Source organism: Myotis yumanensis, unplaced genomic scaffold, assembly GCF_028538775.1.
Source record: "Myotis yumanensis isolate MYYU_CA2020_CCGP unplaced genomic scaffold, mMyoYum1.0.hap1 SCAF_9, whole genome shotgun sequence".
NCBI classification, from domain to species: Eukaryota; Metazoa; Chordata; class Mammalia; order Chiroptera; family Vespertilionidae; genus Myotis; species Myotis yumanensis.
In genome coordinates, this window is record NW_027223760.1 from 21,666,932 (window position 1) to 21,694,336 (window position 27,405).

The 27,405-nt window shown below is 39.7% G+C and overlaps 1 protein-coding gene across 1 annotated transcript in view; it reads left to right on the forward strand.

Moving 5' to 3' along the window:
• SND1 (staphylococcal nuclease and tudor domain containing 1) overlaps positions 1–27,405 on the forward strand; it is a 447,431-nt gene that overhangs the window by 185,048 nt on the left and 234,978 nt on the right. The window contains exon 12 of the mRNA XM_070423847.1: positions 13,799–13,899. Within this exon, the coding sequence (XP_070279948.1) occupies positions 13,799–13,899 (101 nt within the window). The remainder of the gene's footprint in view (positions 1–13,798; positions 13,900–27,405) is intronic.

Here is a 27,405-nt window from a genome sequence, read left to right on the forward strand (position 1 = left end):
CTGGCCATGCCAGTTAGCTGCAAAATGTTGGGCCCTAGCTGGTTTGGCTCAGTGGATAGAGCGTCAGCCTGTGGACTGAAGGATCCCAGGTCCCCTTCGATTCCATAAAGGGCACTTGCCAGGGTTGCGGGCTTGATCCCCAGTAGGGGGTGTGCAGGAGGCAGCCAATCAATGATTCTCTCGCATTGATATTTCTGTCTCTCTCTCCCTCTTCCTTCCTCTCTGAAATCAATAAGAATATATTTTTAAAAAATGTTGGGATTCAGTGAATGGTCAGTTAACAGAGTATTATTTTGTATCCTTCATCCACTATTCCTCAGCTATATGTAGGGCTACAGTGAGGAATACAAACATCAACCAGTAGTATCAGATTTGTCAGTGATCAGCATGCCAAAATGTACTTCCTTGTTACGTGACAAGTAGAGAAAACATATGGCAGGCAGGTGGTGGCGGCAGCATCATTATCAGCTCACAATGAGACTGGCAGTTCATTTGCAGAGACTGATGCCCACCTGCCATGGGAACAGTACACCACTGGGCACCTGGAAACCCTCACGATTGTGTCCTTCTAACAGTGGTTAGCCTGCCCTGCAAAATTCTTATTGGTTGGCAGACATTACCTAGTGGGGACCCCGCCCTCAGCCTGGGAAGAAGTGTGATGAAATAGTAACACTGAAGTTTCTGGTTGTGAGCAGACTCATTTTTTTTTTTTAAATAAAAGCATCTGTTAGCTTTATATCTTTTATTCCAACTGACCATTTGCTTTTTAAAAAAATTAATCTTTTCCCCTCTTTCAAATGTAATTTAAAAAATTTAATCTCAGAGATTTATGGTGACAGTGAAAAAGTGAAAGTACCCTTTAATTTTACCTTTGGAGGTGAGCCCTTCTACCAGTGTTTGGGATATTCCTCCAGATTCTGTTTCTATTCATGTCCAGGAATCTTACTCCACCAAATAGGATGATATATGCTATTGTGCATGTGCTTTTTCTTCTTCTTCTTTTTTTTTTTTTTATCAGATCCTGCTTCCATAGTAGAACGTATTGCTCCACCTTGTTTTCAACAGCTGCAGTTTATTTGAGAGGTGCTGGAAATACACTAGTGGCAAACAAATAGCCATGATCACTGCCAACATGGAGCTCATGGGTAGTGTAGAGTTAGATAACAATTTGTAATTATGCATTTATGTTAAACTACCATGAATGCAAAGGACAGAGTGCTTGTTCATGTATCTATGTTTCTATAGACTAAATTCCTAGATGTGCAATTGCTGAGTCAAAGGACATCCACATATTAAATGTTAGTACAGTTGCCAGTTTGGCCTCCAAAGATGCACCAATTTTGGTTCCTGCCAGCAGTGAAAAATACCACATAGAGAAACACATGAAAATGGAAGAAGGTTCCTTAGACAAAACCATGGATAACAGTAATTAAATTCAACTGGAAAGCTGGGTATAGGCGGGAAAATTATGGTGGGACACAATGAAAATTCCCCAAATGTGTAGATCTACACTGACAGATCTCCAAGGGAGATTTATTCTTCATAGAAGAAATGCGTTCTTTAAGACACCCAAAATTATTTGACAATTTTATAGGAAGTCAGTGAGCTATAGACTACTCTATCTCATTCTGCAACTGCCTCTGAGAAATGGTGAAGCAGGTACATGTAGTTAGACTTGTGGTACCTACACATATTCCTTGAGGTGGCTCTTCTTTTTAGAAAGCAGAGAAGTAGACAGAGATAGATGGAATAATTTGTCGTACCTTAGACTTTTCCTCCTTTTTTAATGGGTTATTGGATATGTATTCTAATTATTATTACTTTTGGGTGACCATCTATTTTCCTGGGAATGTGATACAAGTATTCTCTTGAATTTCCTAAAGATTTTGCTGTTACCTGGGTTTGAGATCACAGTTGTCTGGCCTCTGTCTGGCTCATGCTGTTAACACTTGGGTTGCGGGAAACGAGTTAAGTCGGCTCGCGTGAATTGCACGTACTCGGCAGGAGCCGTCTTAACTCGGTTCATATAGATTTGCGGTGGAGTGCGGGAAACGTGTAAATTCGGGCCGATTGTAACTGCGTATTACCAAATATTTGTTTCAAAGATACCTACCTGCGTATGCGAACCGTTTCATACCCATTTCAATCGAACCCATACTTCAAAAGATATAGGCATTTTAAACTAACTCTGATTTTGCGCGGGAAACCTAAATAATTGCCCGCGCCAGCTTATATTTTGGCGGGAAATTCACCCGACACCAGAGTGTTAATTTATTGTCTTATCGAATGTGTGGGTAGAATTGCCAAGCAGACACATTTAATTGTGGTAAAATGCACATTGCATAAAATTTATCATATTAGCCAATTTAAAGTATACACACAACTCAGTAGAGGTAAATATATTCACATTGTCATTCAGCCAATCTCCAGAATGTTTTCATCTTACAAAACTGAAATTCTGTGTCCATTAAACAAAATCCACATTCCCTCCTTCCTCCAGCCCCTAGAAGCCACCATTCTACTTTGTTTCTTTGAGTTTGACTACTCATTTCAATGGCATTGTACAGTATTTTGTGTGTGTGACTGCTTATTGAAATTAGCCTAATGTCCTCGAGGTCCATCCAAGTCAGAGCATGTGTCAGAATTTCCTTCCTTTTTATGGTTGAGTAATATTCCATTCTATGTATATTATATTTATTCATTCATCCCTTATTGGACTTTTGGGTTGTTTCCACCTTTTGGTTATTGTGAATAATGCTGCTATGAACATGGGGTGCAAATATCTCTGAGACTGCTTTCAATTCTTTTGGATTGAATATACCCAAAAGTAGAATTGCTGGATCTTATGGTAATTCTATTTTGAAATTTTTAAGAACCTGAGCAATAATTTTTTTTGTTGTCCTTAATAAGTTAGCAGTGGGCACTAGAGAACTGTGAGTCTGGGAAAAGGCTTCTTTGTCTATACAGCTGCCTAGAGCCTAGCTTACTTCATGAATTTGGGCAGTTTGGGATGCAAACACTGCATTTGACCTATGTTTATTATTCAATGCTAATCACCTAGTTTCTGAATAAGTAATTAGTTTGTGGCCTTTTTTTAAAAACAGTGGCTATAGGTCAGGAGACCTGGATTTGGAAGTGGATACAGATGGAATTCAGGTTGGTCTTTGATCAGTGTCTGTGTGTAGTTTCAGACATTGGCCTAAGCTGTTATTGCTCTATGCACACTGTGCCTTTGATCAAAGAACTTTGTTTCATTTAGTCGGCCTCTATCTTCTGTGAAATACAAGGAGAGGCTGGTGTGTGTAAAGTAAGAAAGGCCTATGATGATAACACCTGCTATCTTGGAATCTTCTCTTAGCAACAAACCCAAAAATATTTTATATAATCAAAGAGCTGCATCCTTGAGCTATTTTTCTTTGTGTCTTTGGCAGGTATTTCTTAAGAATTATTATATTTTTCTTCATAATTCTTCTTTGAGGTCATGACAGGCTGCTTTTAGTCCAATTCACTATTTTAAGTGTAGCCTTTAGTTATCTTACCTGAATATATGTTTCCTTTGTTTGAATGATTTCTAAATGCCAGCTCATGGGCATGCTGGAGAAATGGGTGTGTTTTGAACTGTAGTGAATGAAAGATGGCTTTTCCATATTGACTTTGGTCAATATAGACAATGCCTCCCCCCCAGAGCAATCGAATTTATTGGAACTCTTGGCAAGGTGAATACTTCAGCCCCCACCTTTAGTGCTCAGGTGTCCCAGTTTTGCCTGTTGGTGAATGGAGACCTTTTCTTCACAGACGGGCATACATTTGCATAGGAAATGTAATGTAACCTTTGTTTTTGTCCATATCACAATAATATCCCTTTTCCTCCCCCCTAATTCTTCTTAGATGTCATTAAGCACATTCCCTTTCTTCGTGTCCGTAAGCCTCATGTTTAGTTTTCTTAGTGTTGTTTTAAAGACTGGGTGACATTGTGTATATTCTGCACAAAGGCATAAGTGTGTCTGTATGTTTGTGCTGCTTGTGTGGCTGGAACTCCTCCAGGGAAGGTTCTGGATGAAGTGATTTAATTTCTCTTGACTGATGCTGACCTTGGACACTATGAACACAGATGACTGTGATTGACACTTTTATAAAGGAGAAAAAAGACCACACTCAACTCCCATCCCTAGAGAAAGGCAGGAGGAGATGGCAGCTCTCAGGAGGGGTAAGAAGAGACATGCCGGGGACACACGGACAGTTTTCAGTGATGCTTCTGGGCCCCCTGGCATTCCTTTTTAGTGACAAGCAGTATTGGGATGAGTTATATATTGATATAGTAATGAGTAAGATAATGGTCAGAGCATTAACACCAGCACATTTCACTTTTTAGATATATTGTAGGTTTGTTGATAAGGACTTAAGAATCAAGAGGATTAATGAATTCTGGCAGCTGCAAGGTTATCTTCAAATAGTGTTCTGTTTTTCTCTGATTCCCATCAGGTTTATTTAAAATATTTTCAATTATCAAACTATCATATATGTGTGTGTATATATATATATATATATATAGAGAGAGAGAGAGAGAGAGAGAGAGAGAGAGAGAGAGAGGGGGGAGAGGTAATATGCAAATTAACCCTCATGCCCTCACAAGATGACTGCCTAAGACCAGGCCGGCAGGGGGTTAGTGAGGGACGACCAAACGACTGAACAAGCAGGCTGTGTTGGGCGACCAGGCTGGCAGGGGGGTTAGTGAGGGACGACCAAAAGACTGAACAAGCAGGCTGTGTTGGGCGACCAGGCCGGCGGCGGGGGGTGGGGGAGCAGTTGAGGGCCACCAGGCTGGCAGGGGGCATTGAGGGGCGACTAGGCTGGCAGGGGGGGCAGTTGGGGGCAATTAGGGGTGACCAGGCAGGCAGGCAGGCGAACGATCCAGGAGCCAATGGTCCAGGATTGTGAGAGGGATGTCCAACTGCTGGTTTAGGCTCGATCCCCAGCCATTGAAGTGATAGAAGTTCCTGAAAAGTAGTTCATTTAATTGTTGAACAGAGTATACTTTACAATGGTAGTTATAAATTAGAGGAATTCTTTTTTGAAATGAAAAATTAATGGCTATCTTTCTAGTCTAGTCAGGTAATAGATTTTTTAAATAAAATGAAGGATGAACATTTTATACCTAGTTTTACATACCACACACCATGGTTTTTCATATATGGTTTAAAAGTGTTTACAAGGATTCACAAAATAGAAGATAACAAAAGTTCCTAGGAAAAGATAAAGAACCACAAAAGCTAGGTTCATATAATCGAGGAATGGGGCTTAGAAAAGACAGTCTAGACAAGCAGTTTATCCTATGTGTTTTATTTGCAAAACAAACACTGGATTTCAGAGATTCCCTATCAGAGAAAGAAAATAATCTCAATACTTATTTTTTATTGTTTATATTTTGATATGATAACGTTTTGCATATTTTAGCTAAATAAGTATTTTTTAAAATAACTTTATCTAATTATTTTTCATTTTTAAATGTTGCTATTAGAAAATGTAAAGGTACATATGTTGCTCTCATTTTTGACTCATTATTTTTTGTGACACCATGCTGTGGCAGGCACCTCTCACAGGCACTAGAGAGGTGTATTCTGACAGCCCTCTGAGTCAGAGAGAGAGGACTGTCCCCAACTTTAATTCTTATCTTCTCATATAAATGAATTTAAATGAGAGACTTTCAATGATTGCATTGTGATAAAGCCAATTTTTTAAAAATTGAAGCATGCACATTTATTGAGGAAGCAAGGTAAGCAAATCTGTACATCTAGTTTATGAAGCGCAGATGGACTCTCAGCTAATCTGAAGAGTGAGTGGGGTGGGGAGTTTCTGCTTTGTATACCTTCCTGTCTGTAGGTTTATTTGTTTTTTAAATCCTCTACTAGATATCCTGGTACAGAGTAACTCTGAAGGTCTCTTTTATTTTTCTTTCTTTTTTTTTTAATCCTCACCCGAGGATATTTTTCCATTGATTTTTAGAGAGAGTGGACGAGAGAGTGAAAGACAGAAACAGTGATGTGAGAAAAACACATAGATTGGTTGCCTTACTTGATTGGTTGCCTCCTTCAGGAGCCGGACCCGGGCCGTACTGGGAGGAGCCTGCAACTGAGGTACCTGCCCTTGACTGGAATCGAACCCGGGACCCTTCAGTACGCAGGCCGAAGGTCTATCCACTGAGCCATACAAATTAGGGCTCCTCCTTTCTTTTCTCCACAATTTATGAGAAGCATCTGGCAACTTTATTTTGACAAACCCAAGACTGCTGGCTTCACTGTTTAAACAGTGAGATGAGATAGACTGCTCTCTTCTTTCACCCTCCTCCCTTTTAGTTAGTTTCTGGATGATTTAGCTATCTATTAAGATTCCTCCTCCACTCCCCCTTTTTCCCATCTCCTCTCCTGCATTCTTTTGTGAAAAGGAGAGGTTTTAACCCTTTGTTCTCAAGATAATGTCCTCTACAAGCAGCCTGCAAAGCTTTTTTGGCTTTGTTTAATTTTCCTGCCTCTGTTTCCCTATTCATCTTGTCCCAGAATTTTCCTAGCTTCTTTCTAGCCCGTTACAGTGCTGCCTAGGCTTAGGAGGAGGTAAGCTTGACATCCTCTTGTGTTGAGTAGCCAGCCCCGCAAGTGCTTGGTGCTTAGCTGAGACTGTGTTCAGAAACAGGGCCATGAGCCGAGTTAGCAAATTGTTTTGAAGCTCATCCTTCATCTAATGAATGGGTGATTGAAATGTATTTCAAATTTTTCAAAAATAGATAACTTACATTTTTAGAATAATTGCATAAGATGCTTTTTAGCTGGGAAAAAGCGAGAATACATAAATTAATATGAAGAGTATTATGGAAGGTCCTGTTACATTGAAAGCAAATAGAAACTTGGTCTTTCTTTGTTCATTACCTTCTTAATCTTGTAAGGCAAAGTGTATCCTCCCAAACTATCTTTACGTAACCTATTAATTGAGATGGTTTTTTACACTCTGCTTCAATTATATTTAGTAAATAAAATCTCCAATAACTGGTACCTGCAAAATTAATCAGGAAAATGTCTAAATAAATACTGAATAGTATAGCATTCTTTCAAATAAGCCCTATTTATGTCTAGGTTGGAGTGAATATGTATGAGATATATATTCTGGTTTTCTCCTTAGGAGAAAAGTACATTTAATTGAGTCTTTCTGACTTATAATTTCAGTCGTCCAATGATTTATGTCAACATTCATCTTATTTAGGCATATATGTGTCTAGGCATCTTTATTTCTTTATCTCGCAGATACTTATTTAGCATTTACTTTGTTCTAGACTCTCCTTTAAGAAAATCAGTGTATGTTTATCTAAAAATAACTGACTCATAGAGCTTACTATGAGTCAGCCCCTGCTCTAAATACCTCATGTATATTAATGCAGAGTTGTCTGTGTTGTACTGAAGCACAGATAGGTTTAATAACTCATCCAAGTTCACACAGCTCATATGCAGAATTGCGAGGAACCAAGCCTGCAGCTTAGCAGCTCCAGAGTTCATGCTCTTACTTATGCTGTGTAAAATATTTTATTCTGCTTACTTTTGTCTCCTGGCTGCATTAGCTACACTTGCCTGGATGGTGCTGTCTTTTCTGTACCTGGGGTGCATGAAGGCTTTCCATGATGGCCTGGAAATCCTGTCTTGAGAGTGACAGGTCATATAAGAGCTTATTTTGATAGGCAGGGTATTTATTACAGCTCTTTGTGAACTGATGATTGGCCATGTGGAATATTGGGTGGGATTATATGTCAATTATGCAAAACAGCCTCACATAACAGCCCTGGTTATATTAAAACTAAACTGAGTCTGTGTCCTGGAAATGTTGTGGATATGAAATTGCTTTTCTTCCTACCTTATCTTTTATGCAGAGGTAGTTCAGATATTGTCATTTTGTTATCAGCATCATAAAGTTGAAGTTCTTTGGTGGGTTGACACTGTTCTAATGATTAGTATATGAAGAATATTCATAGATCCTCAGAATTTCTTATGTGTGGCCCAAAACTATTCTTTTGCATTAAACTGCTTTAGTCTTTATAAGAGATTGAGATATAAATTCAGTCCTAAGTTCTCATCTTAGTTCCTCTGAAGGGTCCTTGAAATTGCTTTCAAGGAAAACTTCACAATTTAATGAACCAAAGATGAATTAGATTGCCTGCTACCTTTTTGTTTGTTTGAGAATCTCTTTGAAGAACAAATAATGTGGGAAATTATATATATTTTGCTTGCTTAGTCTTTTATAGGAATGGCTTTATCCCAATTTCAAAATATTCTCTCCCATGCTTTACATTAATATATTTTTGTTATATAAAGCAGCAGAATGGTCAGGAGCTTGTTAAAATGGTCTTCCAAATGCCTAACCCCCTCATTTCAAAAGTGTCCTTCAGAATTTTATCTGAAAGGGTTCCTGATTATATATGTCCATTAATGAAACAAATATTTCCTACATTCCCTTCTACTGTATAGGCCCTACCCAACAATTTCAGTGAATAAAATACATAGTCTCCCTGCCCTGGAGCGTACAAGCTATATGTTCCAGTTTATCGTAGTAAATGTAAGGTAGGAATTGTCCCTGGAGAAAGGGTTCTTAGCTCCCCCTCCTGCCCTACCCTTGCCCCGCCCCCCAGGATAGAAATCAGGCAAAATAGATTCAAAAGATTTACTGAAAACAAGATGGAGGGAAAGAAAGAAGGGAGGGAGCTGGATGCATCAAGGGAGTATCCTAACAGAGAGTGGGGCTCCCCGAACCGCTGCTCAGGTCCGGTTTTTATAGAGCTGGGTTTCTCCATGCAGGTGCAGATTGCATCTCTTTGTTCTCCAGGTTCCGCCGTGGGCTGGCATGGACTGGCACAGCTGCATTGGTTTGGAGTGTGCCTGAAGAGAAACTTTAATCTTATCTAGGGGAAGCTCTAAAAGATATAACTGAAGAGTATTTCCATCCATCTTTTAAGAGATGCTCAGCGTGTCTCATTATTACAAAGGTCCAAGAAAACACTTTGTAGTACACCATTTTTAGCTAAGTTATCTTTTAGAATTCTAGAGTTCAATGATACTCTAAAGTTCTAGTGTGCTCACTTTCCAGATGGAGAAAAAGTGAGAACAAAGATGTGATAGCACTCATTTGTGCGAGAATGACAGGTATGACCAAGCAAGAGCCCATGGGTCCTAGTTATTGCTGTAAAGAGGGATCAGGTCCTGCTTTGTGTCGTGTGTGTAAAATGTGTACTTTTGTATACCAAACATTCCAAGAGCACCTTGTCTTGAAAAATGAGGACCACATCAGTATTTTCCTATTACTACTCTTCAAAAACAAATTCATCTTTATTGTTGAAAGTATTACAGACTAGAGGCCTGGTGTACAAAATTCATGCACAGGGGGTGTGTGGCGGGGGGGAGTGTCCCTTAGTCTGGTCTGCACCCTCTCCAATCCAGGACCCCTCAGGGGATGTCCGACTGCCGCTTTAGCCCCGCAGGGATCAATGCTAAAGTGGCAGTCGGACATCCCTCTCGCAATCCAGGACTGCTGGCTTCTAACCACTCACCTGCCTGCCTTTCTGATCACCCCTAACCACTCTGCCTGCCTGCCTGATCACCCCTAACTGCTTGCTGGGGAGCGTGGCCAGCCCTGCAAGGGGCCGTGGTGGTTCTGGTCTAACAGTTGTTATGGTCGTCATGCTGTTACGGTCTCTGGCCTTTTATTATATAAGATGTCCCCCCTTTGCCTCCTTGACTCCCCCTAACCCCCCTCTTTTCTTTAACTCATACCATTCCGTAAGTACTTACTCACAACCACAAAGTTCAAGTTATTTATTCAGACGAAGGTGTTGTAATATTTGTAGTTGTTTTAATTGAAACTGTTTAAACTGTGTTTCTTTTTCAAATGATTGAAAAGTCAGTGATGAGTATCTAGAGATGAAAAACTCCAAGGTAGGGAACAGATCTCAGAATCCACAGGAGAGGGACATAAATGCTAATTACACATTGACTTTAATTCCTGATTTGTCATAGCTCCTGCAGGTTGTGTCTTAGCTGTGGGCTATTCTCAGGGCCTCATTTGTATTTGAGATTTTCTTTAATATGATGCCTCCCCAATGAGCTCTTTAATCTCCTACTTATTTTCAATTCTTTGTCTCTTAGATCAGCGGTTCTCAACCTGTGGGTCGCAACCCCTTTGGCGGTTGAACGGCCCTTTCACAGGGGTCGCCTAAGACCATCCTGCATATCAGATATTTACATTACGATTCATAACAGTAGCAACATTACAGTTATGAAGTAGCAACGAAAATAAATTTATGGTTGGGTCACAACATGAGGAACTGTATTTCAAGGGCCAGAAGGTTGAGAACCACTGTTTAGATATAGGAAAGAATTAATTGGCAGGTAAATGTAGCTCTTGGTTCTTTTGGTTGTTGAAGATTAAAGACTTCTTCTCTTTCTGATCTCCGTGAGGGACATCTTTGGGATGGCATGTCTTTTGGCCTTTGGATTGGAAGATGAGATGCTCAGTGTTCATTTGTTTGTTATCATTACCCCCCACCATTATTACCGCTACCACTCAGTGTCCTTCCTGATGAGCAGGCATTCCTTCTGGTGGAGAGCTAATGTGACTTTGTGCAGTGTATTTGGCACTGAAGAGCTGCTCTCCCCCACTGTCTGCTGAGGAAGATCTTGGCATTGGTAGGTACAAGGTAACCTTGAAATTCACTTAGTTTATTTATAAGCAGGGATGAATTTGTTTCCCATGGTAATAGAACTGAGGGCTTGACCTTATTAGATGGATTGAGTGAAAGGATATGTGGACCTCTTTCCCCAGCTCCACATATTTTTTGATTTCCCACCAAATGCCCCCCAATTAAACCATACATGTGCCTATGCCCTTTTAAAAATATATATATTTTTATTTATTTCAGAGAGGAAGGGAGAGGGAAAGAGAGTTAGAAACATCAGTGATGAGAGAGAATCATTGATTGGCTGCCTTCTGCATGCCCCCTTACTGGGGAATCGAGCCCGTAACCCGGGCATGCGCCCTGTACCGGAATCGAACTCGAGACCCTTCAGTCTGCAGGCCGACACTCTATCCACTGAGCCAAACTAGCTATGCCCTTTTAAAATGTGGCCCTGAGTTACTTTACATTCCATGGTGTGGGTCCCCTTGAATTAGCTCTGTACACTGCTGATTTCCTGTGTGATTTTCGGTAACTCCAGCAGAGATCCAAGTGCACTTCTGACCCTCTGCCTGTTTCTGTAACTTTGTTGTCGGGCCTTGCCAGAGGAGAGTCAGGTGTATCAACGTAGACAGCAGAGAGAGACCTTCTTCCCTCTGCAGGATTTGAGTCAGCCATGCGCTCTGTGTGTAGACCTCCTGTTCCTTGCCCTGCCTTTGGCCTGTACTAACCTGGTTAGCTGCACACAGGGAAACTACTGGAACCTCTTCATTAGAGGTGTAAGTTATTCACCCTCACTCCCAGCCCAGTCTGATCATGTTTCTCACACACTATACCCATCTCCTTAGCTTTAGAAAAGTTGGTAAGACTGAGCAATAATTTCAGTGCAGACACCTGACTGTAGGAGTCATCCTTATATTGTCTTCTTTTCTGTGTTGCTGTATTATGACAATACTTTTTACCCTTAGCTCTTAATTGGCTTTCTCTCCGGCATGGCTCCTTGTTGCTTTTGAAACGTAACTAGATGGAGTGTTCAAGAGCATGATCTGACAGCCAGAGTTTTGAGGCAGCTGTCCTTTTAAACATTTCATATTCATTTTAAAATGAGTTTTTGAAGAATAGACAGTTTGAAAGGATTTTAATGGTGCTCACCAGCAGCGTGGCTGAACTTGATGCGTGTGCTGTAGGCTATCTTTAACCTGATCAGTGGGAACTAAAGACATGTTTAGAAAATGGAATTCTGGACTTTCAAGGCTGTGGCTTCAGGCTGCTTGATCCAGTGTGACTCTTCGTACAGGTATGAAACTTGGCCATGGCCCAAGCCAAGCATATACCTTAATTATAAAACAAAACCCTGTGTGTTTGCTAAGGGATGTCACATACTTGTTTCTTTCGATACATAAACATGTTTATCTCAAAAGGTTTCACAGAGAAAAAGCATTGCTCAGTATGTCCATAATCCATATATTTAATATATACTAGGATTAGGCAGCTTTCCTATTTTAGGCTCCTAACTTCCTAAACTGTTTGGATACATATCCTTTCTTAACTCAGAATGTAAAGGTTCTTTAAGTCCATTCTGTCCTTGTTGTTTTAAAAATTTCCTAACTCCAGCTCTGTTGGTATTGGGTGCAGTTAGCTGTGTTGTTTGGATTCACACACTGTGAAACCAGCCCCAGGCATCTTTGGGGTTGTCTTCTTGTTTGTTCTTGGTAGTTCTTCACTTGGTCCTTGAGATTTATGGCAGGCTGAAATTATGCGGAGCTTTTCTGTAGAGGCATTCCATATTTTTTAAAAACTGGTTCAGAGAAGTCTGAAGGTTAAAGAACTCCATTACCATAATATGGAGGAGTTCTGTAGGGCCGCTGCCAGCCTCTGCTCTGTCAAGTATGATATCTGTGGGGCCTTACATGTGCAGCCATTTGCCTCTTTTTTTTTTTTTTTTTTTTTTGTATCAGTCACTTTTTAAAAACAAAACAAAAGCACAGCAAGTATATTTTTTAGAGCAGCTTTAGGTTCACAGCAAAATTGAGCAGAAAGTAGAGTTCCCCTCCTCCGCCCCCATGCCTCCACCCACTACTATCACAGCCCCCAACCAGAGCGGTACATTTGTTATAATTGAGGAACACGTAGCTTATGTTAGGGTTCAAGTTCAGTAATGTGTTTTCTGTGGGATTGGGCAAGTGTGTAACGACATGTGTCCATCATTATAGGAGCACACAGAGTAATTTCCCTGCCGAAAAGATCCTCTGCTGCGCCTGTTCATCCCTGTCTTGTCCTCCTAGCCCCTGGCAGCAACTGATCTTTTTACTTTCTTCATAGTTTTGCCTTTTCCAGAATGTCATAGTTGCAATTAAACAGTATGCAGCTTTTTGATTGGCTTATTTCTCTTATGTATTTCCTCTGTGTCTTTTCATGGTTTGATAGCTCATTTCTTTTTAGAGCCGCATAACATTTCTTTGACTTCGTGAACCACAGTTTATTTATCCATCCAGCTGCTGAAAGACATGTTGGTTGCTTCCAAGTTTTGACATTTATATATAAAACTGCTATAAGCATCTATATGTAGGTTTTTGTGTAGATATAAGTTTTCAGCTGTTGAAACGTATGGTAAAAGTATGTTTAATTTTGTATGAAACCGCCAAACTGTGTCTCAAAGTGGCTGTACTATTTTGCATTCCCACTTGCAATGAATGAGAATTCTTGCTCCACATCCTCACCAGCAAAGGTGTGTAGTTGTTTTAATTTGCATTTCCCCAATGACATACAATGTGGAGCATCTTTCATATACATATTTGCCTTCTCTAAGTGTTTTTTGGTGAGATGTCCAGGTCTTTTGCCCATTTTAAAATTGGGTTGTTAATTTTCTTATAGTTGAGATTTAATAGTTTGGGGTAACAGTGCTCTAACAGTTAAGGTTTTTGTGCAGATATTTTTGACCAGTGTGTGTGGCTCAGCTGTCTTTCAGTTGTTGTTATTTAAAATCTTAGATCCAGAAAATCAAACTATGAATGAGGTGAGATTTCACAGTTGTCTGGACACGAGTAGCTGTGTTGCAAGGTCCCAACCTTAACTTCCTTGATTCTTTATTTTCAGGTCAATGTGACTGTGGACTACATTAGAGCAGCCAGCCCAGCCACAGAGACGGTGCCTGCCTTTTCAGAGCGTACCTGTGCCACTGTCACCATTGGAGGAATGTGAGTGCTGCGCCAGCCATAACTAAAGAGTTCTCTCCTCATTCACGTCTCCCCTTCCTTTCACTCTGATTTGCTTTCTGTTGCTGTTAGCACAGTGATTTATGATTGTTGTGTGCCTGTGTAGCACTTTATGTTTGCAAAGTACTTTTTAATCACTCACTAGCTAATCATTTACTTCATCATTATTGTTTTTTAAGATTTATTGGGCTCTGTGTACTTGGCACTATGTAGCACACATTATTACTATTAATAATGCCATTTATTGAGTGTCAGGCCCTAGATACTATTCAAAAGACTATTCTGCATATTAGTTTAGGAAGTTCATTTATAGACACCTCCCCGTCTCCTCCGTGGTCCCCCCCCCGCCAAAAAAAAAAAAGAAAAAACAAGACCCCACAAACAACAGAGGGAAGAAGAAGAGAGGTTAATTGGACATTTTCTTTGTGTAGATGTATGTAATCAGTAGATGACAGGGTCTTCCCCCTATACTGTGCTGGCTGTCCCCTGGTTATATTCCAAAGTCTCTTGAGAGCTTGATTGATGAATAGTCTATGGAGGGAGGTATCTGATGGGGGAAGGAGGAAGCCTGCTGGGCCTTGCTTCCACAATAAATATTAAAACAGTCAGTCCCTAGTAGCAATTCTTACACTGCATAAAATATACCAGCGTGGTAATTGTTTCCTTCTCTATTTAACAATCTTAAGTGCTGTTTGTTACCAAACTGGTATTTTTCTTTTAAAGGGAGCATGATAGAAGGGAAGAAAAGAATAGGTTTCTCATTAAAGCAGGGATTGTCTTATTGAAAGCACAATGAAACCCGTTAGGAGAAACACCTCTACGCTCCAGCAAGCCTCTGAAAGGAAAGAGGATCTTGCAGCTAATTTGCCTTCTAGAAGCTCTCCCCCCAAACAGGAACCTTTTCCCTTCACTCGAGTCACCACATTTGGAAATAAGTATTTTTAGCCACAGTTACCACTCCTATAACAGTCTGAGGCTTCATTTTTGCTGAGAGGAACTTAATATAGGCTTTTGATGTCATTACTTCAACACCATCACAGATATCATGCTTGCTAGAAACAGCTTCGAGACAAATTAGGTAATAATTTTGAAATGGGAGAATATAGGAAATATTGTGATCATTCTTCTATCTGTATAACTAGAAATATTTATTATCAATTCATTATCACTTCTTGGGGAGCTTGATGCAAGTTTCCCTACTATGGAGAGCTGGGAAGTTAATATTCCCTATATTAAAATTTTTACTGTCACAAATAAGGAATCCTTTCAGTAGTTAACTGCTCCTCATACTTACTGGTAAAAACAACATCACTACTGTAAAAATTCCCGTCTTTATTTTTGGTAGATGGCTTTCTCTCCTGTTCACCTAACAATCTTTTCGAGTGGATTTTTTTTTTCCATTTAGTTACCACTGAGGTATATTTTTAAAGTAAATTTACACTGCTTAAAATTAGATATTTTGGGAGTGTTCTTTTTTGTTGTTGCTTTTTTTCCTTTTGGTTTCTTTTTCTTTTTTTTCTTTTTTTTCTGGGAGTGTTCTATAAGGATGTTTTAAAGACAATTTGAGACAACTGGTTTAAAATTTTTCCAGAGTAGGGTGTTCTGGCCATGCCCATGCTATGAGACCTTGAGGTTTCAACTGCATTGATCTTGGCTTTGGCCAAGATTACTCCTTCAGGCTAGCCTCTTTCTGCAGAGGTTGGGTAACTAGGTCCAGCCAATGCTCTTGGTAAGAAGACACCAACCTTTTTATCAGTTTGGTCAGTTAACATCACAGTTGATTAGTTGTAATTGACAACATCATGTATCTGCACTTCAGGTTCCTGCCAAGAATGGTAACCTTGGCCTTCTACTTCGTGGTTCTTGCAGTTATATTATAAGAAAGAATGTATATTTTTTAATGATTTACCTTGAATTAGACCAGCCTGGCAGGGTACCCGAGAAGCATAGAGTTCCCTCTTAGGTTTGTTTATACTAAACTAGACTTTGGAGTAAACTACTCAGCTAAATTTGGGAGAAATACAAAATTTAGTGATATTGTTGAGACCAGCCCTCACTAGACATTAAGCTCCTTGAACATAGTAATTTTCATCTTTTTTATTCCTTGTAGTCTCAGTATTCAGTGTAAGATAGGAGTTCAATAAATTTGTGAATGATTTGTGTACTGAATTGCAAAGTGTCCCTTTATGAAGCATAGCAGGGAGTACTTAGATGTTTCTTTTCTTTTTTTGAGTTAACAGGTTTGTTTCTGTCTGATCAATATTGAAAAACTTGTTCTGATAGTTTTCCTCTTTTGTTTGATTATTGGAAGCTCAGTGCCAAAGATCGTACATGTCTAGAAAGTGTACCTGGAAGCATGCCTCTCTATTCCAATCTTACTCATAGCTTCTCTTTCCTTTCCCTTTGCCTTGATTTTGTTTTTATTTACCTTTTTTTCCCCCGGTTTTTCTATACTTAAACAATTCTTAATAGTGTAGAAAAGTGAGGTAGTATATTTAATAAAAATGTCCAAATACTTGGCTTATATTCAGAATTAAGGTATACTAAAAGCATTCCACCTGACTTCAATGTTATTTAAAGACATTGGCTAGAGAAGAGGATTTACTATTTTTATTTCAAATGTTTTAATTGAATTTTAAACACAGAAATAGACTTGTATTTACAAATCTTGGGTGTATGGCAGCATGATCTACTGTGATATTCTGGTGAACTGCATAACTTCCTCTTTGACGTGAGGCCTTAAAAACACTGATCATGGAACCCTAGATTTTTGTGACATATGCCTTCCCCTTCTGTTATAGTTGGCCAGCTCATATTTATTTTGTAGCCATTTTTTCTTATTAAACCTTTTAAAAGTATTCATCTGTTTTTATAGACATCCTTTTTGTATTTATATTAATTATTAATGTAGAATTAATAAATGACATAATTAAAATAACAAACACAACCAGTATACATAAATTTGGAGACAGAAACAAATGACACAACAGACTGGAACAGAAGTGCACGGGTGTGCTAGAGTGGCCCTCAATCACTCTAATGTCATCAGCCAATAGATTGAGTGAGTTATAGAAAGTCCAGGTCAGTTAAGGGAAGTTTAGTTAGAAGAGCTTTTGTAGTAATGCATTGCCTCTTTCAAAGACAGGCTTTGTCCAAGCTTGTAGAAATGCTGTAGAATTAAGAAGCAAGCCAATCTAAATTATGTCCGTCATCATCTGTTGGCTTACCCACCTACATATAGGCCTTTGTAGATCTAGTGGCTTTCCTGTTATTTGAGAGATCAGCTGGGATTGTCTGGCTCTGGAAGAGCTTCCCTCAAGCTGCTGATTCCAGGGCAGAGGCCCTCAAACTTTTTAAACAGGGGGCCAGTTCACTGTCCCTCAGACATTCCACACATGCGCACTGCGGGCCCGGGGACGAGTCGGATGCTAAGCGGGACAGGCAGCGGCGGCAAAAACACCCGGCGGGCCGGATAAATGTTTTCGGCGGGCCGCATGTGACCCGTGGGCCGTAGTTTGAGGACCCCTGTTCCAGGGGAATGAGAAAGACGAAGCAGCTGAGATGGAGACTCTTAACAGGTTATTTCAAAGCAGATCTTTAAATGTATTTCAGATGCCCAAGTGTGTGAATTGCCTATATCAGTGGTCGGCAAACCCTTTAGTCAACAGAGCCAAATATTAACAGTACAACGATTGAAATTTCTTTTGAGAGCCAAATTTTTTAAACTTAAACTATATAGGTAGGTACATTGTTATTAGCTTAATTAGGGTACTCCTAAGGCTTAGGAAGAGCCACACTCAAGAGGCCAAAGAGCCCCATGTGGCTCTCGAGATGCAGTTTGCCAGCCACAGGCCTATATCCTCCATAGGGTTCAGTCTGATCATTCTGTTTTTCCTCTTGATGTTTGGAAGGGAGTCTGGTGTGACATAGTCTTCAACTCCCCATCTCTTGCCCTCTGGGGAATCAATGAAAATGAGGTTCATCATTCCTCTACTAGATTAAATTTTTTAAAATAACTTCACTGTGGAGTTGGCAAGAGTTGTTATTTGCTAATCAAAGCAGTTTAAGTAAAAAAGTAAAAAGATCAAACTTTGAGTTGTTCCTCATTCTTTGGCTCCCAGGTTGGGAATTAGCTGATCCTATTATGCCGTTTGTGACGTGAAGCTGTCAAGATGGCACTTCCTGTTAATTACTTTTTATTGTATTTAAGACACTTAAATAACTCTTCTTGTGATTTAGTCTTCCATGTAATTAGCTCCAGTGATTAAAATCTCATTCTTTCGTTATTGCCAGAGCCTTTTTGAAGAGTGAGATTTTTCTGGGGTGACCTTTACTTGTGCTGGACTTCTCAATTACTTTGAGCTCCAATTTTGCAAACCTATGTAATCCGTTAACTGGTTGCTCATGTCTTACTGCATATCACATTTGCAAAGAAAAGTGTTGAAAGAAAATTTGTTCACATATACAAAGGGGCACCTTAACTTAGGGTCAAGCCTCACACATACACACTTATAATTAACACCACCCCAAAACCCTATTCCTGGAAAATTGTCACACACCCAGTAGATATAGTGTCACTAAGGTATTTCCCCAATGCTTTCCGTTATGTGAAGCATTCCACAATAGTAGGAGATAATAGACATGGCCCATTTTCGGAAAGTGAATGCCGGAGATGGAACTATGGAGTAGGCACAATTAGGAAATGCCCATTTACTGCACTAGGTCACGTTTTTTTGGGAGGTGATTTGTTTTATGCAACAGTGCTACTGGAAACATTATTTCAATCTGCTGGTCCCCTGCATTGCCCATCTCTGCTTCCCCTTCCCCCCACTCCCCATTATCCATGAAAAGCCACTGATTGCAGTTCCCCTTGATGCTGCTTGTAGTTTGGGGCCTTGCTAGCAGAGATGGTGTCAAAGCTCTACTGGGCTTGGACATCTTAGTTCCCTCTTTGTTTAAGGATTGTCTTCCAGCAGACTCAAAGCCATCTTTATGAACTTCCTTTGTGTCTCTTTGGGTTCTTCATGATAGAGCTTGTCTTTATTATCCTATATAATAAAAGCCTAATATGCTAAGTGTCTGGTCATCTGGTTGGCCATTCAACCAATCAAAGCATAATATGCTAATGATATGTTAAGGCTGCTCAACTGCTAGCTATGACGTACACTGACCACCAGGGGGCAGGTGCTCCAACCAGTAGGTTAGCTTGCTGCTGGGACTGAGCGAGACTGGCTGGACACACCCTAGAGTCCTCCTGTGGTCCCTCCCAGGCCCCATCGTGCACTAGTGGGGTCCCTTTGCCTGGCCCGCGCCCTCTTGCTATCCAGGCTGAGGGGGATCCCCCCCTTCCCCACCCAAGTGTACGAATTTTGTGCCCTGGCCTCTAGTATTTATATAAACCAGACTATTAAACTTACAAGGACATGAATTCTTTTGCTGCTGCTTTCTTTTTCACAGGTTCCAGTCTTCAGTGATAACTTCTTTCCTCAGCTATTATATTAGTGACTGAGCATGAAGTTAAGTCTTGTCCTTCTACGATACTCTTTTATAATCCCAGTTTGGCTTTTCTCAGCACAATGGGAATACGTGTCATGCAGTCCCCAGCTTTTCTGTCCTGAGCTCCTAGCTTTGAGGCTTTCACTGTCAGGCCAAAACTCCTATCAGAGTTTTCAAATTTTAAAACATGTTAATATCTGACATTCTAGCTAAACGTAAGAAGAAACTCTTATTTTCTGGCCTAGTGTTCTTACTGAAAGTACTTTTTTGACTCCTGAGGAAGTACAGAGACAATATTAATGCCAGTGGCTCAGCCAACAGGTAGGATCTGGGTAATAACCAACCCTTTTCTCTATAGATTTATTGGTTACATTTAATCAAATTTAGTGCCCTCCCCCACCCCCCTGCCAGCAGCCCCCCCCCCCCCCCCGAATATTTCCCTACTTAGACAGAAAAAGAATACTCCAGCATAAGGCCCATCCCCACCTTAAATCATAATCACCACGCCCCCCACCCCCCACAAAAGAGCACCTCAGGTCGTTTTCTGGAAGTCATAGGCAGCTTGGTTTATATAATTATGCTACTTCTGCTGTTTTGAGTGGTAGAAGTATGCATGTCTACCATTTTGAAGCCTTTGCAAGTCTCTGTGGCAATTATTCTAGAATACCCTGGGAGGAATTAGTTGAACAACGTCACCTATCTCCTGCTAGTATATAGCTGTCATTTTAAGAGACTGGTCCCGTAAAGTGCTATGAGAAGGAACATGGCTTTTGATAAGGGTTCGGGGTGGGAGTCAGGGAAACACTAGTTAGTTTCAGACTGAGCTCTCTTTTATTCAAGTATTTTGTAGTTGTCTACCCATGCAGCCAAGTCTTATTTCTTTAAAGACCTCTTGGTTTCAGATTCTTGTATTACCATCATGTCTATATCGAAGTTCAATTAAGTTTTTCATAGTGGAACCCTTGGTTCGGTTCATAGGTACCAATCAGCAGAATCCTTTGCTGAGCACCATGTACTCGTCTTTCTTTCCTTTTTCTTTATTTTTTTAATATTAATTGAGTATAGTGTCAGGCATTGGGTGGCTTAATATTTTCTGAGCTGTTCCTTCGGAAGCTCCCTTTCATCAGTTTCCCAAAGTATATAACATGGAGGGCCTGGGGGAAAGTGAAGGTTTTCTCCAGGTAAGGGGAGCTTATCGTAAGGGAGGAACATTCTGGAATGTTTAGAGATACAGATAAGTGTATTCAAAATAATCTCAGAGGCCTTGTTTGAAAAACTAAAAATGCTGTCCATTCATTCTGATTTCCGTGAGCACTCAGAGTGGCTGAGTGAAGTACTGGGCCCAGACAAAGGACAGGTTGCTGCTTCTATAGCTGCCTACTATAACAATTCATTTATCTGTTTATTCATTCAACAAATACTCGTTGTTCACCTACTATGTGCCAGCCCCTGGGAATATAGCAGTGAACAAAGATGGTCTGAGTGGTAAGGCTCTCCTGGCTGCAGTTCTCAGCGTTTCTTTGCTCAGGAGTCCTGTGGGTATTCATTGTCCTTGCCACCCACAGAGCCGTGTTTATGTAGATTTTTGTTTGTTTGTTTTTTGCTCTAAGAAACATAAGTGACTTTATTTAAACAGTGCCTACAGAGGTTCTTTTCTCTTCAGGTTTTTGCAGGGACTTTGAGAGACTTTACCACTTAGAAACAGGTTAAAATATAAATGAAAGATAATCCTTCTAGTATTTTTATTTTTCTTATGAGGTAGCAACTTAACCGCTGAGTAGACAAAATAAAATGCTCACGTGACTGCCCACTGGAGCCCATCTGTCCTTTTCCACCACACATGACAGCTCGGGGGCCATTCAGTGTTGATAGAGCTCTGTGAATCCTGACAGTTCACGGTGGTACCCATCCTGCTACGCGTCCACCTGCCTCACGTGGCAGAGGCACGGACGCCAGCTTCCTAACACTGTCTGCCTTTCACGTTGTTCGATGATTATCCTTGTAACTTTATAAATTGACACTACTGATTTTTAAATTTTTTGCTCTAGACAGTATCTATTTACTAGCTTATATTAAAGATGAGTATTTACACTATTACCTACACTCTTTATCCCCTAATTTTGTTATATTATTTTAATAGTGAATTTTATAATTTTCAGTTATTCTGCTTTTGATTAACTTTATAGCGTAAGTATTAGGAAATTCGATGCTTACACTTTCCCCCCTCCTTTTAAAAATGTTATAGTTTTACTGTTGTCAGATTTATATTATTCATTGCATTTCTCCACTGTCACTATAATTGACTTCTAAGTTTTACGTATAAATTGGTCCTGAAAATTTAAGCCACACCCACCCCAATAGCAGTTATAATTGTGTGAGTGTTACTGTTGGACCGAGAAGTATGGTAGAGTGATTAAATCTCTAGAAAAGAGTGCTGGGTTGTTAAACCCCCATATAAATGTTAATTTTCTTTGTGTGTGTGTCTCTCTCTGTATGTCTATCATTTTCCTTTTTGCACATTTTCATGTGCAGTTGCCACTATATCTCAGAAAGTTGTTCTTTTTGACTCTGAAAGCTTTTCTGGCTCTGGAAATGTTATTTATTTGTTTCTTGAAATTTTATTAAAATATTTATTGGTGGTGTTTATTTTTTTATACTCAGTTGGCTTTTTTTTAAATGCACTGAATATGTTTATTAGTTTGAAAAATCAAAGTAAAGCCATTTCAGAAGAAAACAGTGTTACATGATATGATTAGAAGACACATTTTCTGACAGATTGTATTTAAAAAAATATATATTTTATTGATTTTTTACAGAGAGGAAGGGAGAGGGATAGAGAGTCAGAAACATCGATCAGCCGCCTCCTGCATACCCCCTACTAGGGATGTGCCCGAAACCAAGGTACATGCCCTGGGACCCTTCATGCCGCAGGCTGACGCTCTATCCACTGAGCCAAACCGGTTAGGGCTGACAGATTGTATTTTTACAGCTTCTATGCAGTCTCCACTTTCGGTCCTTGGTTATCTGGGTTCATTCTAGCGAGTTTTTTTGTTGATTATTCAGGAAGTTTTTCTGTATTTTAGTTGTAATTCCATTTTGTTCCTGGGAGCGTATCTATGCAACATCCACATACTCCACGCCCCCCCCCCCCCCAAAAAAAAAACCCAACAAAAACAAACCTATACTTAATTTGCTTTTTAAATCTAAACACCCATGTCTTCAAGGAGATCCCCCCCCCCCTTTTTTTGCTTGAATTATTTTCTTTTTCTTACTTTTGCCTCTGACTCCGGAAATTCTATCAATATATTGTATCTTATGCTTCATATCTCTAACTTTTCTTCCATTTGTTTTAAAGATCTCCTTTACATTTTTCTTCTACATTCAAGGAGATGTCTTCAACATTATTTTCCTGCTCACTTAGCCAGACGGCCATGCATATTGACTCATTTTCATGCATTCCTGGTCTCTTTCATCTCACTCACTCATTTACTTAGTTCATTTATGAAGTAATTTATAGAATGTCTGGTATGTACTAAGCACTGTGTTAGGCATTAGAAATATATTGGTAGTACTGAGAGTGAAATGATTTGTGCCCTCATGAAATTTATAGAGACTGTTCTCTTGCTCATTCAAATTTTTTAAAAAATTACAGCACTTATATTTAAAATTTTTCTTTTTTAAGTGTTCTATTGTAATAGCATCCTGAATACAGTATTTTCTCTGATATCTCTTTAAAAATAAAAAACACACCTCCCTCTTCCATTGAATTATCTGTTTCCCCATGACCAGTTGTTCTTTGTTTCTGTTGCTTCTTTTCATTCATAAGTTCTCAAGTATTTTTGTGAAGGAAGGACCAGGTTTGAGTTGGCAGCAGGAAATATCAAAGGCAGTCTCTATATTCGGTCCTGAAAGTGTCTGGACCTGGAACACAGAGGAAGCAGGCACATTGCAGACCTGACTAAAATTGTCAAAGCACAGGGGGTTTCCTCAGCCAGCTTTAGTGTATCTCACTGGGTTGGCATAGGACGTGGGGGGCAGGGGTAGGACCTGTGATGTACTTGGCCCATTCTGTCTCAAAAGCTATTGCTCTGCTTTTCTTTCAGGATACAAACTCCATCTAAGGTCCTTCCCCAGATGAATCACCTACCCTCTGTTCTATTACATATATTGCTTTGAAGTATCTCATATAACCATCTCATATGACATTGGGAATTTGGGGAATCTCACTGGTATAAAGTTGAAGTCATGTTGGTTTTAATTCCCAAATACACTACAGTATTGAAACAATAAGAGACTTAAAGGGAGAAACTTTAGCAATAGCTAAAGAAAAATCTGAAAATGTGAAGTTGAGAAATCTATCACAGTAGCTTCCTTTAGTTTAAGTCATGACTGCTTTAGTGGCTTTAAGAAGCTTTGTGCTTTTTGCTCTATAGTTTTCTGTGGTTACGCTGACTAGCAACCTGCAAGTGCAGTAGAAAAAGCTGTGAAGACACTCCTCCTGTATTAAAACAGTGGATTAGTGATGAAAGGCTACACCCTGGATCAGATTTTATGTTTTAATTAAAATGGTATCTATTGGAAACAAAGCCTTCTGCTACCTCATCTGGAAGGAGGAGGAAGCGTGAGAGCTCCAGGGGTAAAGGCTACTCTGCCAGTGGAGATTTAACTGTGAGCCGAGGTTAATTTTGCTGGTGCTTAGGTAGAAAGTTCCATAGCATTTAAGTGGTCTTCCCATGACCCGGCTCTTCTTTAAAGCCCTATTTGTTTAGGGGGTTTTGTTGGTGTTTTTGTGAATGTCACCGATTCAGGAACACACATAGAAAGAATGCAATTGCCGAAACCGGTTTGGCTCAGTGGATAGAGCGTCGGCCTGCGGACTGAAGGGTCCCAGGTTCGATTCCGGTCAAGGGCATGTACCTGGGTTGCAGGCACATCCCCAGTGGGAGATGTGCAGGAGGCAGCTGATTGATGTTTCTCTCTCATCGATGCTTCTAACTCTCTATCTCTCTCCCTTCCTCTCTGTAAAAGATCAATAAAACATATTAAAAAAAAAAAAAAAAAAAGAAAGAATGCAATTGCCCAGCCGGTGTGCTCAGTGGTTGAGCATTGACCTGTGAACCTGGAGGTCAGGGTTCGATTCCTAGTCAGGGCACATGCCTCGGTTTCAGGGTTGATCTCCAGTAGGGGGCATGCCGGAGACAGCCAATCAATAATTCTCTCTAATCATTGATGTTTCTCTCCCTCCCTCTCCTTTAAATCAATAGAAACATATGCAATCAAAGAAATGTCTGTGCTGTACTTGCTGGTAGAGTATTTCTTGGAGTTTTGCTAAGGGTTAGCACCTCTGTGGGCATCATAGGGACCAGAGAGAGGCTGGCTAGCCCCGCTCTTCTGAATGGTATTCCTGATCAATTGGTCAGATGATGTCCCCAAAGCCTACTCACTGTGGTGCTTTGTATTTCTCGATAAAGGTCCTTGAGGTGCCCCTAAATCTCCCCCCAATCTCATACCATCTGCTTTCTGTCTTTCAGGATTTGTGCAAACTTTCTGATATGCTGTTAACACACTTTCTTGGTTTTTTTTTTTTTTTTTTTTAACACCATTAGGGCTTTTTATTCATGTCCATATCTTTCTTTCCTGTCATTTCAGTAGGACCTTGTAAAGGATGTCATGTGGACATAAATTCTCAGTCTGCCATTCTTACCTCCCTCGAGCGTTCTTTCTTTATTCCTTTGGATAGTGCAGTTGATGTGATAAGGAAAGGGGACGTTTGACGTAGTTACTAGTAAGCAAAAATTCTTTATCTTTTTTGTGCCATTTCTCAGCCCCTTTCTCTTTACAGTTCCTGTGGCCAGCACAGTACCAAGTGATAGAGGGAAATAAAACTGGCGTTTTTATAGATTTTTCTATTTCCCACTAGTGATGCTCCTTGACAGGGATTTGCTCCAGTTCATACTGAGTGAATTTTAAAAAGAATAATAAAAATTAGAGTAACATTTTTAAAAGCTTAGAAAATAGGGTAGAACTACCCATTACTTATTCATGCTAATATAATAGCTGTTATTTGGAGGGTATTCCTTTTGAAGACTGGTTATTTTTTACGAATTTAGGAATGAGAACACTAACCACTTGGCATACTGTTGAGGTGAAGTCTAAGGCAAGCTATTCTTGGATGTTCAGATTCTGTGGATTTTTTCTAAGGTAGGCTTTGGGGGTGAGCAGACCTGAGGTAAAACCTCAGCTCTACTCCTAAATAGCTGTGTAATCTTGGGCCTTTGTTTTTTCTTGTGTAAGAAATAACAATCTCAAGCTGTTGTGAAGATAAAATGTGCTATGCATCTTAAATGTTTAGCTTAGTCACTAAGACAAATCAAGTACTGAAATCAGCCTGGTCACCTTTGACCTATTTCAGATCCAGTGGTCACTTCTGTCCTTTCTCTTTGTCCTCTCCTCAACATCTTTACTTACTTCTTTTTGCTCAAACCTTTTCCTTTTGTGAGAATTTTTCTTGAATATTTTTATATTCCAGTCTCTTCTTTTTCTTCTCACTACCCCCTGGCCAAATTCGTCCACTGATAATACTGCTCCCTCACAGAATGTTCTAAGTATTAGCTTAAATAAGATATAGGAAATGTCCAAAGGTTAATTAAAAAACAAAACAAAAATGCCCCATTGGATTGTGGCTTAGTTTTTGTAGTAGTAGTTCATTTTTATTGTTTCATAGCAGGCACTTTGGTTTGGATTTATCTCTTTTCTCACTTTTAAAATTGTCATGATGGCTAAATTACATCCATTTTTCCACTAAATATTGAATGTATACTATGTTAACACAGTAGTGATTGGTAAGTACTTGCATAAAGGTAGAAGTAATAAATTTTCATGAGTAATTTGTAATGTTTCAAGAAGTTTAACACACATTTACCACTGAATAGGCACACAATTTATCCCTCATTAAAAGCCACATATTGAATATCTTTCAAACCAAGAGATATGTAGCAAGCAACCTACATGGATATACTTGCTGTAGTTAGTGATCTCTACCTCTCTACTTCCTGTCTGAATATCTGAAAAGGCAGAGCGCTACTCAAGTGTCTTAGGAAGTGCTCTTCTGTGCCCCCACCTTAAAGTCTTACTGAAATCATTCTCCGTGGAACGTAGAGAACAACCCTTTTCGTTGTGAGGCCTTTGCGAATTTTTGTACTGTCAGTAAAAATGTGTTTACAACAAGTGGAACTTGGAGGGATTTAGAGACTATTTGGACCTTGGAGGTCAATATGTATGCAAGTATGCGGAGATGTCTAATAGCATGACTGTCATAAAGGGTAGAGGAAACTTGGGACTGCCTCCCATCAGGTTTACAGTGTGGATTTTACATGGAGCCGTAAGGCTTTCTGACACATCTGCTTACATATCAACTGTGATTCACCAGGCTGTTGCCTTAATGTGAGCTTCCATTGTGTTAAAATTGTGATTTTACCTATCAGTTCAGTAGCAAGGGCAGCTATACTACAGTTCTTGTCATCCCTCCTCCTTCCAAAAAAAAATAATCTTGACTTTGATTGCAAAGTCACCTTTTTTTTTTCCCTTTTTTAAGTGAAGAAACAACTATGTAAAGCATTTATTCTTGTCACCACTTTCTCAAAAACCTCCCTCTGAAACGGTTTCTTCTTGTGTCACCTACTGCAGCCTGTGGCAGTGGAGAGAGATCTGATCATTGAGTGAGAGTTGACATAAAGGAAAGTGGAGAATAAGAAATAACAAAACCCTTGACCTTTTTAACTTGGCTCATTTGTTGCCTAAATTCGAGCAATGAATCACTGAGTGAAAAATATTATGGTTTCTAAATCTTATGAAAAATGTTGACTAGCAGAAAACGTATTTTTTTAAACTAAATTTTATAGGTGGAGACTCATGTCTAGTGTTTTCACCTGCAGAGGTTCTATACTTTGTTTACGCAGTGAAGGTCTAAAGTAGCTGCCACATTCTAGACCT